We start from the raw sequence: 21,982 nt of genomic DNA, 5'->3' as shown, positions 1-21,982 counted from the left end.
CGGTATAGGCACTCCCGAACTGCCTTCACAGCAGAGCCCGCATGCAGTGCCGGCTATTATTGCGACAGCAATTACATCAGCAATTACATCGACACTCGAGGCAAATTTTCGTCGCCGTCCCTGCGATGTTCCGTATAAAGTCGAAGTGCAATGTCATCGCGGCCGCGCGCGTCTCGGAGGCAATTAGCGCTAGGTTCGAAGGCTAGCTGATGGCTTCGTGTGCGCTGCGTTCCCGCACGCCTACACCACGCTCGCGGTGGAGAGGCAGCACGAAGGGAAATTGGCTCGCTGCTGCTGCCGCTCTTCATACGCCAGCGTTTTGACAGCGAGTGCCCGCAGTCATCGAGTTACACGCGTTCGTGTTTGCGCGCGTGACAGTTAATTCAGTTAGTAAGCGAATGTTTACAGCAGTTTATGCAGCTGATAAAACGACTAACCTTACTTCGTATAGCTGTCTAATTTGCTATCGTAAGAAATGCTTCGCCTTTCGGGCAAAACTGACTTTCTAATTCATACTCTACTGATGCCGCTGCCGACACAACATTTTGCTATAGTTTTGCCCGGCGCAACGCCATGGCGCTTGGCAAACCGAGCGCACACGTCGAGCCTCCGGCGACGCTGTGCTATACATACACACGCACTCGGGCCATGCATGGCGACCGAAGTGCCCAAGCACATGCACAGCCACAGATTGGTTCCGGGTTAGAGTAGGGGCTAAGCTTCGCAAAGTATACTCACGTTTCTTTGTCGTCTGCGGCCATCGACACGCCAAATGCTTCTGCCGGTCGCCGCCCTGCGGTACACAGCGGCGAGCACACGAGCTCCGAATGGACGCCGTCCGCACCGTTGCCGGGGCAACGACAGCACTTTTCCGACGCGAAAGGCATGGATGGCGTTGGAAGAACGAAGACGCGCTGATCCGAAGCACGCAGCTAACCGGCCGCTCGTTGCGCGGTCGAGTGCGGCCGAAGAGGTTGATGCGCCGCGCGACGGTATTTCCCTCCGACTCGTATCACTCATCGAATGTGATCTCGCGGATAACGCGGCGAAGGAATGAACGCGCGAAAGCAGCGCCGGAAGATCGCGCCCAGATTTTCGGGACGCGTCGCTCGACCGTCTCGAACTTCCTTTAAAAGAGAAAAATCATAGTAATTTACTATACGTTGCTCAATTTGTCATTTTCCAAAAGGTTTGGGTAGAGAAAAACAAATGCTCGTCACGTGACGCTCTTTCGAAAGTTCGCTTACGCACGTGAAACGTGGTTCCGCAATAAAATTGTTACAAAAGTTATTTTGCTATCCTCGCCTGCTGAGTATACAAAAAAAATTCGTCTTCAGCATGCCTGCATATAGAAGAAACAACGCCCTGGTATGCCTAAGAAGCATATCTTGCACGTGGGAAATTCTTAGGGTTCTATATTCCGCCTGGTGAAGCAAGCGGCGAGCGTTCGTGGCCTGTAACGACGAAGCGAAAAAAAAAAAACGTCTGTGGCCGATTGATTATAATTTACTACCAAAAAATTCGGTCGGAAACAGTGACAGAAATCTGACAAATTGACAATCTTTTAATGCCAAGCCTGCTATTGATTTGCTTACTGTATAATTATTTTACTGCATGAACCGTCCTATAAATCTGTACTTTAAAGCATTTCTTTTGTTTGCGTCAACATTGTTTAGATATTCTAGGGGGGGGGGGGGGGGTGCACGTAAAAGTATGGAGCAAAGTATACATCTTTGTGTCCGTCTGAGTCGCGCTGCGCTATTGCAATATATCCATGAACCAATTCGCCCAAATCTGTTTTACTACATTAAAAGGGCCGGTTTTGTTTTGGTTTGTTTTTGCGTTTCACTTGCGCCGTCATCTCATTTGGATTATTTCAAGTGCGATATCTCGTTTTAGTTGTCCCCATGCGTCACGCTCGCGCATAATTTTCGTGCCGCACAAGCGCGATGGTGCTCGTGTGCTTCAGACAGGACGAGCACAGCGTGAGACGCGAACTTCCTCAGCACCCGAGGGCATCGACTGTCTCGCACAGTCCCAAGAAACAGTTGTGGGAGTTGTCTTCTCTCTGTCTCGGCCTCCTGCTGTAGCTGCCAGAGCGTTTGCCCGAGGCCGGCAGCACATTGGGCGTAGGGCTCTCGGTTGAGTTCGCTTCTTTTATCGCTTCCCGTCTCTTACACGTTCCTATGCACCTCGCGAATATCAAAACGCATGCCATGAGCGCGCACGCAAGAGCAGACTAGGTAACAGTACGCTCCGAGTATTCGGTAATCCGGGGATGAGGAGTACAGGTACGAGGAGCGTCTGCAATCAACAGCTGATGAGAATGCGCGCCAATGAGAAGGCGAGTCTCTCTAAGTCGCATCGAGGTGTTCCTACACCAACAACCGAACTGTGAAGTGGCTCTGTAGAGAAAAAAAAAAACAAAAAAAAAACGGCTTCAAATATCGAATCTCCATAAGGAGTCAAGTTCGAGCTTCCAAGTCCGCAGTTGGTTGAATGAAATGAGGAAATTTGCTGTCCTATATACATATCGTGCTGGTTTCGCACATGACGCGATCCTTTGGAGGCGGCAATGGGATACAGGCATTCGTACGCACTGCTTTTGCACACAACACACAGGCAAACAATGACGACAGTGGCGATGATTCTCGAAATGTCCTAAATGCGAGATTTGGAATTTAATTCGCCCGACGACAGCGCGATTCGCCTATAGCTGCCCATACGCATCCGCGCCTTGGATAATCTTTTTTTATCGCAGCCGCCCGTGCAAGAACTGGCCGCGGCACGGCTTCACCGCTTCGCATTGCACACTCCTTAAAGGAGTACTGACACAAAAAAAATCCATGTGGTTTTTTCTGCTTTAATAAGTAGTTAATGACCCAGTAATCACGGCACGAGACCTCATTTACTTCAGAGCGCGACAGGTAATTATCTGCAGTCTTTTTTGTAGCGACCAGTCCAAGTTCCGGTTTCAGAGAGCAACGAAACGGTCCACCGGGAGTGTAAACAAAGTGGTCACGTGTTCGCAAAAAGCCATGACGTATGCTCTGCCGCGCAGCCAGCGTGCAGCGCGCCGGCACGCGAGCTTGTGTTGCTAGTCGTCTGCTACGCCTGCACGTGGTTTGCCATGTCCTCGCCATCATCGTCGTCCTCGTTTTCGTCGTCCAGCGGCGACGATTTCCTGCATGTGGGAGTCGCCGCCATATTAGACGTGGCCAATCACTTTCAATTTGACCCACTGGAGAGCAGCGACTCGGATATTGCGGCCGGCGACGGCGAGCACGTGTAAAGCAGGAGACACACGGTACGATTCGGCGTCCGATCCGACGTGCGGCGCCGCATGCTCCGGCATGCGGCATACGATGATTCGGGACACACGGTGCGTGCATCCGAAAGATTGAGCGGCGCGTAAGCTCCGCCCAGATCCAGCCCTCCAGCTTGACTTCAGAGCCACGTCGAGAAACGCAATATAAACAACTCTCCACAACACTGCGTCGCTTTACGCGAACACTGCCCATAACGTAATGCCCCTGCGAGTGACAGAACACTTCACGACGGCGCGTCGTACACTGACGACTCCGCTAACAGCCAGCGATAGGGCAGGTAGGCCTAGCTAGGCAGACGGCACTTACGATCCAACCCGAGCTCTTCTAAGAGCGCTTATGTTTGCCAAAACAATTAACACTGTGCACTTAGGTCGCCCGTAATTAAATACAATTGGTTTACTCGACGCAGTCGTTGCGAAGGGCAAACGTGCAAGCAAAGCGAGCAGCCTCGCTCAGACGGTCGGTGTGTGCTGTCTGCCCGCGAAATGCCCTCGCGTCGCGTCTCCTGATCACGCCAGTAGCTTAGTCCTAGTGTACTAGGCGTTGCTTTGAATAACAGGCACACGTCGAGATAATTTTACTGAACTGGTAACTATTCCGTGTCGGAAACAAACTGCAGCAGGCAAGGAAAAAAAAAAAAACTGCGAGAAACCGGCCAGCCAGCGCCGCCTCCGTGAAGGGAACGTCACATGCCAGCCGCGCTGTCATTGGCTGCGGCCAGACGACGGTGCGGTTGTCGGTCGCGTCGGACGAGGAAAATCTGCCCGGTTTGTCGCACGTCGGACGTCCGATCTGGCGCTTCGGCACGGCAAAACACCTCGATTCCGGCTGCCGTTCCGGCGCGTCGGACGCCGGATCGGACACCAAATCGGACCGTGTGTCTCCCGCTGTATAGCCGCATGGCAGCCAACGAAAATTCGTGACGTAGCCACATGACGTAGCGTTTTCTTGGCTATTTACAGACCCGGGTGATGTCAATATCGCGAGGTGCTCTGTTTTACGGTTGGCTGCGCGCACGTACCTTAAAATTGATTTTAAATATGTTCTAAGCGATATTCGCCGCTGATATTTTACACACGATGTGTGTGTGACCCACTAAATCGACCTCACAAGTTATCTCGACTTCAAATTTTTGTGTCAGTACTCCTTTAATGCAGGATGACTGAATACTCGCAGCGCACTATGTAGAGTCTTCCGGATAGAGTGCGCATGCGCTCAGGTGTGCGCTTTTGATGTTTACGACAGGCTGAATGAAGGAACGTCGGAGATAAATGGAAGCGAACTCCCGAGAGTTCTAGTCCGCAGTATTCTCCCGGCCTCTGGCACGCTCTGACAAAAAACTTTTTTTTTTTTTTTGTACTGGTTCGTAAAACAGGCCACCACAGTCGAGCCCCGAGGTGCTGCGGAAATTCGCGTCTCACGCTGCGCGCGCCGACTGTCGCCAGAGCGGGTTTGAAATGCGCGCGGCACAGAACTGTACTTGCCAAGCGTGAAGAAGAGGCCTAAATGTTTAAAAAAAAATGATATCACTCTTGAATCGAAATTCAAACTGCGATAACGGCTAAAATTAAACGCAAGGAACTTAGGTATACCTTATGGACTTTGCGTCTTTCTTTTTTTTACGTAGACCACCTCAATGCGCAAACCAGTGCTGAAGGTGGACAATGACCGACACGTGTTACGGTTTCCTTTCTCAGAAAATACAATGTTGGCGCACAGAAATACAGTGAAAGCTCGTTAATTCGAACTTCAATAATTCGAATTTATGGATAATTCGAACTGTACTATTTGGTCCGGCCAAGCTCCACAGAAGTCTATGTATAAAAAAGTCCGTTAATTCGAATGCCAGAAGGTTCCCTCACGGATAATTCGAACTACGCTCGCCTGGCACACGGCCAGAGAAACGCGCCTACTGCCTACACACAAGGCTGTATTGCCTCTGAAACGGAGAGAACGGCGAGAGAAGGCAAAATCGGAAAAAAATCTAACCGACGCGGGGTCAGCCAGAAGGCAGCGGCGGCTGCCGCCTCCCCGTTCTACGCAACCTCTGAGATTGCTTGGCCGTTGCGAATCTCGGAGGCTTCGCAAATCTTGTACTGCTGCTAATGTTGTGCGGAGATGGTACTGCAAGCTCCAAAACACAGCGAATCAAGTACGTCGCAGCTGCGCTTGCAATCAAGAACCAACGAATCAGGGCTTTCGCCACCTTCACATGTTCAGCGTCTTTGTCTCGGCAGTCTTCATCGGTTGTACACCTCTGTTTTCAGCGTAGGAGGTATCGGCCGTCGCGATTAACCCTTTCGCTGTCGGACCTTTCTGGCCGTGATGCACCCCCAGTGTCGGGTTGGTTTCAGGGAACGAGCATAACAGGGAATGAACATAGCAATTTATTTTTGATTATAATTGGTATACAAATAACATAGTCAATGCAATATGCACATTTCAGTGTTCTGCAGCTGTTGTTAGTAAACATCATCATCATCATCAGCCTGACTATAAAATCCGTTCAACATCCGAATCTGACGATGCAGAACCCTCTTCCTCACATGCGACTCTGTCCGAGTTCGAATCTGAGCTCGGCTCGTATTCTGAATCGGAATTGAGCCACCGCTCCAATGAGCAGACGAAGGTCCCGCGCGCTCAGCCATCCGAAAGTAACCGCGCGCAGGGAGGAGGATGCGCTTTCAGTCGCCCGCACAAGAGAAATGGGACGTTGCGTGAACAAGACAGAGGGAGATGGAAAAAGGCTAAACAAAGTTCGAAGGGCTTTATGTTTACTGCTGCAAGTCGGAAGCGAGGGTGCGGCGAGAGAGTGAAAGCAGCAATCGAGTCACTCGTTTCGGAGAGGCAACGGCACGTGCGCCTGAACTTGACGCGCCGTAGCAGACACACCAACAGAAGAAAAATAAAAACCTTCAAACCAGCGGAGAAGGCAGAACAACCCTTGAACCCATAACCACACGCGCGCGACGCATGATCCAGCGAACGCGGAGCCACCGCGCCACTCAGCAAAGAGAAAGTGGGGAGTGGCAGTCGCACCGTACTCTTCAATACATGTATTTGGACAGGTCGGGGCGAATATACGAACTTGTAGAAAGAGTCAACAGATAGCGTGGCCAATCCAAGAGCGCCAGCTTTGCGCTCAGGCGCGAAATTTTGAACGCACGATAGAGAACGTACCGGTACGTCAGTGACACTGTAGGGGGGGAAGCGTGATGACGTACCCGTACGTCCGTGACAGTGAAAGGGTTAATTGTGATGGTGTTAAGCCTCGGCTAACGTTCGTTTCGGTGGACATCGGTGGCGCCATCATTTTCTGACACGCCAAATTTCTGACATGCCCTACTGCTTCCAAATCGCAGTGTACTGTTGCCCTCCTTCACTTTCGTTAGTTCGAACTTTCGTTAATTCGAACTGAAGCGGCTTCCCCTTGCGGTTCGAATTAACGAGCTTTTACTGTAATAATATTTGGGGTTTTACGTGCCAAAACCACTTTCTGATTATGAGGCACGCCGTAGTGGAGGACTCCGGAAATTTTGACCACCTGGGGTTCTTTAACGTGCACCCAAATCTAAGCACACGGGTGTTTTCGCATTTCGCTCCCATCGAAATGCGGCCGCCGTGGCCGGGATTCGATCCCGCGACCTCGTGCTCAGCAGCCCAACACCATAGCCACTGAGCAACCACGGCGGGTTGGCGCACAGAAAAAAAAAAAGGATTCTGTAAAGTACAGCTGAAGCACAGAGCAGCGAAATAACTACAATAAACAAATCAATAGCAGTCTCGACAGCCATAAATGATCAATTTGTCAGATGTCTTTTTTAATTTTTTTATTTTACCCGCGCTGGTTGCTTAGTGGCGTTGGGCTGCTGAGCACGAGGTCGCGGGGTCAAATCCCGGCCACGGTGGCCGCATTTCGACCGGGGCGAAATGCGAATTAGGTGCTCGTTCCCAGGTAGTCGAAATTATTCCGCAGTGCCCCACTATACGGCGTGCCTCATAATCAGATCGTGTTCTTGGCACATAAAACCTCATAATTTAATTTGGATGATTTTTTGACAAATGTTTTTGGGACTCTTAGGGAAGGTTTTCCGACAAAACTTGGTAATAACGTTCACTGTCATATTGTCAAAGATTGATGGTGGGGTAGTTCGCACTCTCCGAACAGGAGGGGATGGGGCGACAACAAACCCACCCCGCGTGCGTCTAGTGAGGGTTCGACTGCTGACCGGCGATAAGGTCCACGCCTGATCGACTGTGAACCAGAGGCATGAGACGGGAGGCGACGTTCGACACACACACTCAATTTAATACAATGAAATCATGTCCGAGACATACTCGAAAAACATACAAATTACCAGTAGCGGGGCCTAGTTCGCGGAGAGCGTGCGGGTCACACAGCACACGCCCTGACGCCACTCGCGCGACGCTAAGCCCACCACGTGGGAACCATTAACACTCGCGAAATACAAATAAAATACGCGACACAAATGAAAAATACACGCGACAATAAATACGGCAAACACTACACTAACAGAACATATAAGAAACAACACTCGATGGATGATTAAATGAAAGATTAAACGCGATTAAAAAAGAGTCCGGCGGAAAGTTTGAGAGATGCGGAAACACGTGGCGTGGGCTTATCTGCGTAGTGACGAGTAGGGCGTCCGAGCTGGGGAGGCGCCGGGCTGCTGGGTCCGTCGTAGCCGCACGTCGCTGCCGAAGATCGGGGCTGACTCGGGGCCCGTCTAGGGAGGCTCCGGCTACAGGAACTCAGGCCGCCGTCCTCACGCCTGCCTGACGCCCAATTCACCTGCCGCTTGCCTCGCTGGTCCAGCAACTCTGCCCGCTTGTCGCAGGTCGCGATAAGCGGGCAGAGTTGCTACAGAGTTGCTACATTAAATCCTACAGGCCAATAACTATCACATCAGTCATATACAGAGTAGCAATGCAGATGGCGAAGGAGAGAATGGAGGAATGGGCAGAACGAGAAGAGATCTTGGGAGAACTGCAGAATGGATTTAGAAGGAACAGAAGGCTAGATGATAATTTATTTGTTATAACACAGTGCATAGAGATAGCGACAGCCAGGCAGAAACCACTATGGATAGCCTTTTTAGACATTAGAGGAGCTTATGATAATGTAAACCGAGAAAAGTTATGGAGCCAGTTGAGGGAATATGGTCTAGAGAGAAAGATGATAGAGTTCCTACAACAAGTTTATACAGATAATGAGGTAGAGATAACATGGGAGGAGGAAACTACAAAGCCAGCTAAAATAAGAAGCGGTCTCAGACAGGGCTGTCCATTGTCACCTCTGCTTTTTATGATCTACATGAGCCAAATGGAAAAGAGACTAGAACAGAGCACAATATAGGAACCGACATAAGCTATATGCTGGAAGGGCAGAAGGTAGTTCAAGTACTAGCCGGACTGATGTATGCAGATGATATAGTACTGCTTGCTGACACCCGAGTAGGACTACAGGAACTAATGAGCATATGTGGAGAGGAGGGAGAAAAATTGGGACTCCAATTCAGTAGAGAGAAGTCTGGGGTAATAGTATACAATGAAGAAAGGGGGGAACCATTGGAAATACAAAGCACTAAGATTGATCATGTTGAAAAATACAAGTATTTGGGCATATGGCTAAACGAGGGCAAAAAGTACTTGGAAGAACAGGAAAAAACTATGATTGAAAAAGTGAAAAGGAACTCGGCTGTAATGAAACACAAGGCACTTTGGAACTATAATAGGTACGAGGTGGTTAGGGGCGTATGGAAAGGGGCTATGGTACCTGGCCTCACATTCGGAAATTCAGTACTGTGCATGAAATCGGAAGTTCAGGCATGCATGGAAACGAGACAGAGAAGTGTAGGCAGGTTGGCCTTAGGAGCACACGGGAACACCCCTAATGAGGGAGTGCAGGGGGACGTGGGATGGACGTCATTTGAAGGTAGAGAGGCAATAAGTAAAATAAAATTTGAACAGAGACTCAGCACTGGAGGAAAAAAGGTGGGCAGGAAAAGTGTACAAATTGTACATGAAAAGTTTGAACACAAAGTGGACACTCAGAACGAGGAAGCTGAGGAATAGATACACAGCCGAGGGAGGAGGTCCAAAGTGGTTCTAGTGTGGGAAAGGAGGTGAAGGAGACGGAAAGAAAAATGTGGGAAGAAAGAATGCTCGGAAAGCCATCGCTATCAATGTATAGGTCACAAAAACAGGAGATTAAGAGAGAGCTCTTATTTGATAACTCGCGGGGCAGCTCACTATTATTCGAGGCTAGGACGGGGGTTTTGAGGACGAAAACATACAGGGCTAAATTTGAATACGTGGACCTTCGGTGCGCAGCTTGCGGAGCCGAAATGGAGACCACTGAACATATAGTGCTGAGATGCACAGCCCTTCGCCCGACCCTGGCAGAGGGAACAGTGGCTGATATGGAAGGGGCATTAGGTTTTCCCGGGGAACGAGGGCAAATAGACGAGAAAAGAGTGGCAGTAACGAAGGGGAGGCTAGAGGATTGGTGGAGGAAGTCAAGGGATAGATAATAACATAAATCGGGGACAAAATGTTTCCTCTACTGTTTTAGATAGTTATCTTGGGGGGGGGGAGTAAAAACTAGGTTGAGAAAAAAAAAGAGAATATAAAGATAGAAAAACAAGAATAATAATAAAATAGGAGGGGGGAGCAAAAGGCTAGGTGGCGCCAGCCGCCGCCCGTTACAAAGGGTATAGCCGCCATCCATCCATCCATCCATCCATCCATCCATCCATCGCTCCACCTCGTTCTCCTCTCTCCTCTCCCCCCGCGCCGGCTGTGACGTGAGGAACCGGTTTGGGTGCCGGCGGGATCTAGGGAGAGCGCTCCCCGCGCCGGGCACGCCGCGGCGGGAGCTGTTGGTGGCGGTGGGCGACGCCGAGGGGTACACGCACTTTGTGACACATATACGCGTTGACGAATTTTGATAGGTTAATCGGGCGAGATTGAGCAGCGCTAAACACCAAAATAACTTTCGCAATAGTTTTCTTGTCGATCAAACCACGTTTTCACGCACATATGAACGAGCAAATTTTGAAAGCGCGCGTCACACGACGAGATTTTTTTTTCAGTAAAAAGGTGTAATTTTTTTTCTTTTCAAGAGTATCTGAGATGGTCGAGAGGACGTCCATAACGCTTCGTGGAATGCAGTAACGCTCGAGTTTACCTATGGCAAGATCGCCAGGTGGTCATGATTAGCCCGGGGAATTAAGACCTCCCGTAATTTCGGCGACCCTCCCACTGCGCAGCTAGGGTTGATGAATCGACTTACGCGTCAACTTTGAAGTATATAGAAAAGGACGTCGCGAACAATTACCCAAGTTTTGTCCGAGCATCTCGGATACGGCACCTTTTGTACGATAACCACGGTCGGTACGGGTCACGCACTATACTTGCGCCGCTCTGGGCGGGATACAGCCTGTCGACGGCGTTTAAAGGGACACTAAAGGTTAATATTAAGTCAAGGTGGACTGTTGAAATAGTATCCCAGAAACCTCGAAACGCTTGTTTTGTGCGAAGAAGAGACTTATTTTAAGAGAAAATGCGTTCTGAAGCGTCCGCGTACCTGTAGCGCAGTTCAAATCACCCGCCCTCCGATCGAGGAGTGGAGACGTCATGGTCTCATAGTGACCTTGCGCCGTCGGTGAGTAAAACGGCGCCCGCAGACGGTGCTACGACTTTTCTGCGCCAAACGCAAACGCGTGGCCAGAAACAGAGCCAAGACAGAGCCAACAGCAGCGCGAAAGCGGGACTACGGTGGCTAGCGGAAGGGGAAGCGCGCGACGATAAGCTGGTTCTTTATTTTATGACGCCAACTTTGACGCTCGTTGCAATGGACGACCCTGACAACGACACATTGGCTCGCGATGCTGGGTTCGACTTCAGCGATTTAAGCACTCATGAACGTGACAGCAAGGGAAGGGAAGCGTAGCAGGGGGCGGCAGAAAGTTAGGTGGGCGGATGAGATTAAGAAGTTTGCAGGGACGACATGGCCACAATTAGTACATGACCGGAGTTGTTGGAGAAGTATGGGAGAGGCCTTTGCCCTGCAGTGGGCGTAACCAGGCTGATGATGATGATGATGATCGTGACCTGCATGGTGCTGAGGGCTCGCGCTGCCAGCGTCGTTGCATACTACTACGACGGCAACTGTATGTCATGGCTGTACATATTCGCACATTTGTAGCTTTTCCTTCGTGAAAACCAAATGCCGCACTCACCGCGCCCGTCTTCGACCTGCAGTTTTCCTTGCGCTTCGGAGAATGCAGGCAAGACCGACGGAACAACGCTACGGAAGGCATTGCTTTGAAAGGCACTCTACACTGCAGTAAGTCGGCGTTGAACTGCTAATCCTCTGAACAAAAGTGCAGTGAGCACACTATGCGATTTTTCGGCTCTTTGCCAACGCGCTGTGGCAGAGGTGCGGTACTTAACCACTTCGAACGGAGAGGTTCACTCGTTGGCACACAGTGATAACATGCTAACGGTATTGCTGTGGAGCGCGCGGGTCCGAGCAGCACGGTTGCGCGCAGCGCGGTGTGGTTTCGCGAGAAATGTAAACAAGAGAGGAGAGCTGGCCCGATAGGCGGAGCAACGCCATGAGCAACGCCAACTTCCGGCTTCACTTTAGCTTCACAAAGAGTGACGTCAGGGCCTCTCCTTAGTTTCCTTCCTCCGTGAAGAGGCCCAACTGGATGGACGACACGTGATAAAGCACAAGCGAGGCGGGGGGAAGGGTAGGAGGAACTCTTCTATTACACTAGAGCAGCGAGTGCGTGCTACTGGTCCTACTGTGATCAAGCGCGCATCTCCTGCGCTAGCCGGCCTTGGCTGCCGAAGAGATAGCAGAAGCGTTCACTCCCATCTGTTTGCGCTCTTCACGCCAGCGTTTAGTAGCGAGCGTTCGCACTGACTGAGTGAGATCTGTTCATGTTTGACTGCGCGCGCGACACCATGCTATTAATTTGACCAGTACGCCTATGTTTACTGTGCAGCGGCACGCCGGACCGCTCCTCCGCTGACGCTCATCTAATAAATGTGGTCGCGGTCGCCTTCACTGGCGACATCCACGACTGCAATCTAGACGACCGATAAAACTACTAACTTTACTTCGCTTAGTTGTCTTTGCTATTGCTACCAATGCTTTGCCTTTCGGGCAAAACTGACTTTCTCTCGGCCTGTCAAGCAGAGAGGTGCGGCGAACACTTGGGGGCCGTATTTTGCGATATTTTTTTTTTCCAGTCAACTCGTTTCTTATCCACCACGGCGATTGGCCGATCACGGCGACAACGGAGGTGTGGTATCATGCGAGCCAATGACGAGAACTAAAACGAAAATGAAAATAATCGTCATAAAATACAGCTCCTGATTAGATTGCATAGATCTGATAATATTATTATTAATCACTTTGTCTTTAAAGAATAATTTGGGGGAGAAGGCACAAGTGGCAACTGTGGATTCGAGAGCAAATTTGTTCAGTATATTTACTGTGGTCACACACAGGCCAAGAATGCAGGAGAGGCTCCTCCCACACAAGCACGCTAGCTGTGTCTGCTCTTCGCCTCTGCACGTGCAAAGGGCATACACCCCAGTGGCTCAGCTCGGCGACAATAAGCCTGCCATGCCCACACACTGAGAAACTTAAAACTCGATTAGGAGAGGAATCATGCCTTGACCTCCCTGTAAGGGTAACCCATCTCCTTGTCACCTGCCCCCACTTTACCGCCTTTCATGATGCAGGCAATGAATCAACGAATGTACAGCCTCCCATAGAACCCGTAGCAGTGCAGTTAATGCTATGGGTCATAGACTTTCCATTTGTTGCAAGAGCACTTTAACACAAATTTACACTAAAAGAAAAATGTCATGCCCGTGATTACCTGAGAGCACGGTGTGGCATTGCTACGTTGTTAGCCACTGAATGCCATGCAGCTTTAAAGCCTCAGATCAAAATGTGAACACCAGAAATAGTACTCCCACTGGCAAACACATTAAATCCAAGGTGCATTCTATATTCTTTTAACTTGCGTTCCTAACTTATGCAATAAGTCCTTTGATAGCAGTGGAACTTACAATCAGCATAACTCTTCATAGCTGTGCATTGTTTGTTTACTTGCAGGATTTAGTTTCTTTTCCACTGTCTCCACAATGCAATTGCCTTCACAGCATCGTTTGGGATTTAGTCTCTGCGTGTCAAAAAAAAAAAATGAATTGCTACAAATAAAACAAAGAAATAAAAGGGTCTCTTGAAGACTCCTCAAAATCAGCACTAGCGACATAAGACTTTTACTGCTGCCAATACAGTAACGTTAAGAGCATTTATAAGCATTTACATTGACCTGATAACCCTTTTTCAGCTTGACAATGATGACTTAATGTAAATGCTACTTGTTTTTCTAATATACTAAGTCTCGCAGTCCCAAAAGAGGAGCACGTATGATAATGCACTTAAGCTAATGGGAGCTTAAGCTAATGGGCTGCATTTAGATGTTTCGCAACCAGTTACTTGCTAGAAATCATGGTCATCTTTCACTCACAACAATCACATCTGAAACAACAGTTACAACAGGATCATTGGCTCTATGGTAGCCTAATACCCTGCTTTGTTCCGTTGACAGGTTCCTTATGGGAAAGGTGAACCTTCTAATGGTGTGCACAGCTGCAAAAAATCAGTGTAGAAGTCGGCCTTTGGTGATAAATGCACCCATTAATGGGGAAAAAAAGCAACGGTTATGCAGTATGATTTCCTTGAATAATGGCAGATGTAATATATTTAAAAAATGGGGGGGGCGTTCACGTGACTGGCACATTTTGCTGATGTTAACAGAAGGGCACTCAGCAGAGAGACAATGATCTGGGTCAGTAAACATTCAACCAAACTGGAAATCAAAGTGCAGCCGAAACATTGCACTGTTCGTATCACAGTTCTGTGTCACCATATACAGGGTATTTCATGTAACTTGAACAAAGGATTTTTAAAAAGTGGTTAACCGCAGATGAATGAAACCACTGTCATATGGTTTGCCATTATGTGGTGCTCCCTAGAGTATTTCTTATATTCCTCTTAATTAACTAGGTAAGATGAATTGTGCAAAATTTTTAACATTCACCTTAGGGCCAAGTGCATTTCGTTGTGTTGTAGAGGGGATTCAGAAACAACCTATCTAATGTTTCGTGGCGATGTACATGCTGCATGGCGATTTTTTTCTTATGTTTAAAGAAAGCCCTGCAAAATATGAAATAAAATCATGTGACTGCGCTCGTGCGCTATCGTGTTGCAGTGCTCTCAACCACGCTTTATGCGAAAGAACCGTGCACGCAGACCGTGGTGAACAGAGTGGCCACGGCTCCAGGCATTGGCTTCACAGTGCGTCAGCATCTTTGGCGGTGGCATGCGGACAGGAAGCATCGCCGTTCCTGATAAGCAACAGGCTTGAAGCACGGTTGAGAGCGCTGTAACACGATAGCACGCGAGCACACTCATGTGGTTTTACTTTATATTTCGCAGGGCTTTCTTCAAACGCCGAAAAATATCGCCACGCAGCATGTACGTTGCCATAGAAAATTGGACTGGTTGTTTTGAAATGCCCCCTACAATGTAACGAAACACATTTGACCCTAAAGGGAATATTAAGCATATTGCATAATTCATCTTAGTTAAGTAACGAATTAAGCATAATATAAAAAATACTCTAAGGGGCACCACACTATGGCAAACTGAATGCCGGTGGCTTCATTCAGCTGCGGCTAATCACTTCTTTAAATCCTTGGTTCAAGTTATATGAAACACGCTGTACAGTCATGAACATGAACGAGATGTGCTTTCAAGATAATGCACAATAAAAAAAGGAAGAGCCCATGTACTCGCATGTGTTTGCTCACCGCTGAGAGATTTTCACACATGTGCAGCTGAAAATGCCATAAGCAAAAAAAAAAAGAACGAAACCGTCAGTAATGAGGAATGTGGTGTGCCCCATCTTTAACAATGTAAATTTGCTTATCTCTAACAGAATGGCTGTTTGACTGACTGATTTATTGGTTGATTGATGAAGGGTTTGACATCTAAAAGCAATGCAGGAGATTCACGAGGGTTCTAAGCTGTGCTAGTTGATTTGCATTCCATGTGGCGAATAGTGCAGGCAATGGGACAAGCGACACGAACAGGTCAGAACTCTTGACTATCAACCAATTTTTATTAGGACTCATACAGTATGTAAAGATGATGACACAAAAGCTTGACGCTATCTATGGGTTGCTTGGTTGGCCAGCACAGTAAAACTGTGAAACCAGTCATCAGAGCACAAGGTCACCCTGCACTCCATATTTAGTATAGTAATATACTTCATAAATGGCTTGCTGAACTAGTCACAGCAGAAAATTTCCTACAGTGTAACGAAAACACTACTATGGGCTCTGCGCTAATTGTACAGTGCTTATGTCAGAATTCTGAGGTATCTAAATCGGCTTACACTGTATTTTGTGGCGTTAAAAAAGCAAGGTCGAAACTCTGTAATGAGAATTATCGTGAATGTGTCAAGCTTGTGCTTGATGGCAAGACTAGTGGACTGCCATTTGTTGTGCGCTGCTTTACTGAGTGACTTGGATGCAACGCTCACTCTCCTCGGCCGCGCCTCTTTTCTCTCCGCAAAAGCTGCCTTTACACACATCACGGCAGCTCGCTTATCACGTGACACCACGTACGCATGCGTAGCACCGCCACCTGCTGCCTTCAAGACTGTCGCAGCACCATGTCGACTATAAGAGGCCACAGTGGAGAGCTCTCGATAACCTTCAACCACCCGAGGTTCATTGCACAAGCATTTTAATCACATTAATTACACAAGCAGTTTTGCATTCCTGCTCCAATGGAATGTGGCTGCCATGGCTGGGAATCAAACCCACAACCTCGTTCTCAGTGGCAGAGAAATGGGGTTCTTATGCTCACGCACTCGCTTTTTTTAATTTTCTGTATTGACAATAAAGAAGGTGTTAAGATTCACAAAAACAAACCTACCAACCTGTTAACCGTAAAATTTATAAAAATTCCATGGACATTAAAATAGGGGGGGTGTATGACTTCTTCTGAAGTTTACTTTTAGTATCCACCTTTTGTAGGATACGCCATTGCGATGATTTACCTTTAGATGCAGCACACGAGCTGCAGCAAACTAGGAACACCAAGGACTGAAAGTAACACACCGTTTTTAGATCAGAGTGCCTTGTTCAGCAACTTTTCTGTGACTGATCTTACCTTCTTCTGCAACTTATCTGAATAAACTTGTAAAGTTGCTCGAAGCAGATAACCACATATGGCATTTTGCGCTGCCACAGCAGGGCGACTTTGGTGCCATCACAATTCTTTCCTGTATGCATTCTGTTCGATCTTGCACAGTGCCACCCTCTAACGCCTTTGAAACTCCTTCTCGAAGAAGGCTTTTGCGGAACTGAACATTCGTAAAATTGCAGAACAGGCCCAAATCCACACACTTTACTAAAAATTTTGGAGAGTTGACAGGTATGTAAAAACATGGTACTAATCAGTATTTTAGATGACCGAAAATTGGCTTATCCAGTTTTGCTACGGTTCCTTTTTCTAATGGCGTGTTTCTGTCCAAGGGCGTTGGAAGTCCTTGGCAGCCGGGGAAGTGGGGGTTGTGCGAAGAATAAGAGAAGTGGTCACTTGCTGCTTGCCACTGTGCTGAGTATCTGCAATGGCAGTCATCCCATAGCCTGGGTGGGTGCAGCCATGCCCTGCCTCGCCACTTTCAACGAGACAGTTTTTATCACATTCCACCACACGCGATGCCAGTCAGGAGTAATCCCACAGGATGCGAGGGTTTGCCACCTTATGTTGCGCATCACTCTTCCAAAGCAACCATTCCAACACCCTCCAGAAAGCAGGCATCGTATTGCGGAGCAGGGTGCTTTGTGAAAGTGCTTGCAGAAACATATTCCAGATTGAAGCAGGAACTAGAAGACTTGAGACAGCGTAACAGCGTACCACACTTTTCACTATGATTTTGTCGAGACGGAATCTACTATAGTACAACTGTGGAATGAGCCACACCTCCATGAAAAAAATACTATTCTCACTATATAAAAAGTAAATAGAAAATATTTGTTTTTATTTTCTCCGAGGCTAAAAGCTTTGCGTATGAACTGCCGATGAAGCCGCCTCCCCTACTTACACCATTGCCCGTTTGTGCACACTGGCTATCGCTAAAAAGCCGACATATCACTACTTGCAACAGTACGAGATTCACAATGGTTGCTTTGTGCACAGCTTTGCCCTGTGAAACTAGCTGTAAAAAAGTGTTGATGGAAAACCCTCAATGACATGGTCCCATTACACAGCCATTAACCCTCCTCCATTCATGCTCTTATGTTTTTCACTACATTCCCATCCACGATGTGATTTGCAAGCAAAGACAAGAATATGGGAATCCATAAAATGGGCATGTTTGTACACTCAACTTCACCATTTCTATGAGAGATTGCAGTCTTGTTGTGGTGGTAAAAAGTGGCACAGCATGGTTTTATCAGCGGTATTGCACAAGCAGATGTCTTTCCTTTTATCCGATGAGGTGTAACCATTTATGCCACGTGAGAAACGAAAGGCTGGCACCGGCGAATGCGAGAAAATAAAGATGCAATACGCCATGCCAACACAATCAGATTTTGTTTTCCACCAGCTTGAGTGCAGGTATTGCCTTTTTGCACGGATTCATTATCAATGTGAGGCCATTACGTGCCTTATGCAAGAAGCGTTGTACGTGCACTCTCCACATCTGGGAAAAATAGCCAATAATTTCCCGTTTTATGATACACAGGGCACAAACACTGGCATAACACATGCCTATATACAAGGTCTGTTATCTCATTTCCATAAAAAAATTTTTCACATGTTTGTGTATATATTTATCATACTCTTAAATATGCTCAGCGATATGCAAAATACACCAGTTAATCATTTACATTTCATGTTGTACAGGTGTCTTTCTATGTACCCTGCATGTCTTAAAGCACAGAACAACAGGATTGAATAGATGAATAAGCAGGGCCGACATTTTGTAACGATCCATTTAACCTTTTCTATTATTTTCTTTACACGCATCATGTCAACTAGGCGATAACAGGCATAATAACAGCATTAGAGTCAATGACAAAGAGCAAAGATTTAAAAAAATTGAAATGGACTGTTAGAAAATACGACCCCCAGTGCTTGGCTCTTCCCACAAAAGGCAACATGAACATGCCAGAGGCTCACCCATCTGAATCATGCCGTCGAGCAGCACTGCCTGCAGCTGCTGCTTGCTGCAATCCCAGGAGATCCCCACTCAGCTTTTCAAGCCGTGCCACATCTTCAGCCAGCTGGGGGTAGTGACACTGCATCTCGGAGCACAGCTGGATGGCCAAGTCGGTGATTTGGAGAACCTCTGCACACAAGGAGACCTTGCTGACAAAATGGCCAAGGAGCGCAAGCACCACTTGGCTTCTGTATAGCAGCCGCAGCTGGGTGAAGAACCTAGAATGTCGGCCAATTTATGGAGCTTAAATGCCAAGTGCAAGGAAATTTTGCATAGTGCCAAAAGGTTATACAGTAAAACCTCGTTAATTTGACCCTCATTAACTTAAAAAGCCGGATAATTCGAACCCGCCCTTTGGTCCTGGTAGGCGTATGCATTATTTAATGCAACGATACTCTTGTTAATTGGCCACACATCGGTTAATTCGGACAACTCTCGGGACTCGACAAGCGCGCAGCGCCGCAAATGTGCGATGCAAAAGAGCAAAAACAGCGTTAGCGTCCACAGAAACGAAGCAGTGGATTTCGCATCGCCATAGTCGTCAGTGGAAATTGTGTGCGAACGACAGTAACGTCAGAATGCTTTGTGCCTATTTGTGCCTTTAAAGTCTTGATTCTTGCATTTACCACGGCGCATAGCACTGCATTGGCCGCGTGCCTACATGACTGCACAGTCGCCATCCAAGATCACGTCGACAGCGGCCATGATTTCGTCTGCAGTTGCAGCAGTCGGTAGTTTCGTTTTCACTCAATGCACAGCTGTCAAAGGTGAAGAGCACCGCTTCACATCACGATGGGCAGCAACCTGGCAACACTGACAAAAAAAATAATCGGGATGTGTGCGCAGCAGTGAAAAGCGTGTCTCAGATCACACGCGCTGCGACCGTGCTACAAAAGAAGTTGTGAGGCCTCTGCCGCTGCGAGCGCTAATCGGCCACAAGATGACGAGAATTGCAGCGTCCGCACTGCTTTTTTGCAAAATAGAAAACAGGATTTGCTGATTCATTCAGTAAATAAAAGTGTTGATGTAGTAAGCATTCCTTTATTGTTTTCTCGATACCCTTGATAATTTGACATTTGGTTAATTCGGACTCTTTTTTTTTTGCCCGTGAAATCCGAATTACTGAGGTTATATATATATATATACTATATGCTCAATTTCATACATAGCAGGCAATCACAGTAAAGCTAGAAAGACTTCTTTCCCTGCTTGCACCCGAGGGCAACAACATAGGGCATTGTACATGACAGAATGACAGACAAAGAACTTTATTGACAAGGTCCCGAGAAGCCCCTGCCATGAAAAAAATTAAATTATGCAGATCCTACACACATGCTGAAATCAATGTGAAGTGCAGCTTTCATGAATTGATTACTGAAATGCTATAAATGTGCCCATTTTGTTCCTTTGTGTTTGGCATCAGGGAAACTGGCGCGCACATGTACTCTCACTCACCCATGCTACACAATGTGACTGTGATGACCCTATTATGGGGGCAAAGGTTCATGCACTGAAATGTTTGAACGGTTCTCTTAGGCGGAGCCTCCGAGAACCCAATTGAGGACAAAGCCGTTGGTTTGAAGACACATACAAACTTTTAATGGAACAAAAAGAAAGGCTTAATATAAATAGAAGAAAATAGAAAACATAAAAGAAACACTCACATGGACATAATCGCAGAAAGAAACACACTTGGGGCTAGTATGGAGCTAAATAGTGCGCGAGTCCGGGCTTGCCACGACGGCAGGGACACACAACAGTCTCAACGCGGCGACAAGCTGACAAAAGGAGTGGCGCCGGTGTCACCAAAGGTCGTGGTGTAAGTTGTTTGACCAGGCGACCGGAGCTGGCCAGCTCTGGCTTGGAGAGGTAAAGCAGGCGGCTTGGTGGCACGAGTAGACAGCGGCGGCGTTCTGGTCGGGCAGCTGGGTGTAGAGCTCGGGCCCGTAGCCCGACTGCTCTTGTCCTGCCCACGGGCACAGAAGCTCGAACGCCGGCCTCTGGCAGCAGGCGGCACGACAGACGGGGGCGGCGTTCTGGCCGGGCAGCTGGCGTAGAACTCGGGCCTGTAGCCCTACTGTTCTTGTCGTACCCATGAGCACAGAAGCTCACCGGCCTTGAGGAGCTGGCGGCACGCTCGGGTAGACGGGCGACGCACAGGAACAGGTTGGCAGGAGGCCCCGGTCGGGTTCCGGGCCCGAGCCACCAGGACTTCACGGATAGCTGACCGAGGGTCTGGATGGAGTGCCTCATTCAGCGTGAATCCTCACAGTTTAATGCCGGGATTCAATGAAAGCCGGGACGACTTGGATGCCTATTTAAAAAGGTTCGAAAGCGTCGCCACCGGACAAGAATGGCCTAGAGACAAATGGGCCACGGCTCTAAGTTTATGGTTAAGCGGAGAAGCTCTGAAAGTCTTTGGACGTCTGTCTCCGGAAGACTCCCTCGACTACAATAAAGCCAAGTTGGCGTTGCTCCAGCGTTTTCGTTTTACGGCGGAAGGCTACCGGGAGAAGTTCCGACAAAGCAAACGCAAAGATGGCGAAACTTGAAAGCAGTACGCAACTAGGCTACTGAGTTTCTTCGATCGGTGGGTGGAAATGTCCAAAACCGAAAAGGAGTATTTGGCACTTCGCAACCTAGTGGTGACGGAACAGTTTCTGAACAACTGTCATCATTGGTTAGGACTTTTCCAGCGTGAGAAGAGCTACCGCCAGCTAGATGACATGGCCGAAGCTGCCGATAATTTCTTAGAGGCTCAGAGACAGCCCAATTTGTTAGTGTTCCGGCAGAAATCGGAACATTAACTCTACAGAAAAAACCGGAAGCTCATCCGAGAGAGTTCCAATGCGATGCTTCGTATGTGGAAAGCTGGGTCATGGGGCATCGGACTGCCGATCTAGGCTGAGGCAACCGTACTGCGGATATTGCCGTAAGCCCGGGCATGATGTCAAAGCCTGCACCAAGAAATATGGTCCACCAAAGGAGACGTCTTGCCTATTGTCACCAGAAGAGCGCCTGGAAGATTCCAACGCAGTAATCATTGAACAAGAAGACATAGCTAGCACGGTGAAGACCCCCACAAGGACTGTGGCATGCGAGATGCCAGTGTTCAAGGGCGTCATCTTCGGACAGACCGCATCAGTCTTGCGAGATACGGGAAGCAATACGCTGGTCGTGCGTCGTTCCCTCGTACCAGACAAGGCTCTGACAGGTACTACCGCTAAGCTTGTCCTGGCGGATGGCAGCAGCATTGAAGTTCCCGAGGCTAAAGTTGAAATTCATTCACCTTATTTTTCT

General features: G+C 48.2%; 1 protein-coding gene across 2 annotated transcripts in view; it reads right to left on the bottom strand.

The window, feature by feature from the left end:
* The window catches only part of Swt1 (Swt1 RNA endoribonuclease), a 176,088-nt gene that overhangs the window by 63,576 nt on the left and 90,530 nt on the right, over window positions 1-21,982 (bottom strand). For both annotated transcript variants that reach the window (XM_065441936.1, XM_065441935.1), the window contains exon 13: window positions 18,643-18,811. In XM_065441936.1, the coding sequence (XP_065298008.1) occupies window positions 18,643-18,811 (169 nt within the window). The remainder of the gene's footprint in view (window positions 1-18,642; window positions 18,812-21,982) is intronic.

The sequence above is a fragment of the Dermacentor albipictus genome, unplaced genomic scaffold (assembly GCF_038994185.2).
Source record: "Dermacentor albipictus isolate Rhodes 1998 colony unplaced genomic scaffold, USDA_Dalb.pri_finalv2 scaffold_31, whole genome shotgun sequence".
NCBI classification, from domain to species: Eukaryota; Metazoa; Arthropoda; class Arachnida; order Ixodida; family Ixodidae; genus Dermacentor; species Dermacentor albipictus.
The sequence above is the reverse complement of the archived record's forward strand: the minus strand, read 5'-3'. Positions and strand labels throughout refer to the sequence as shown.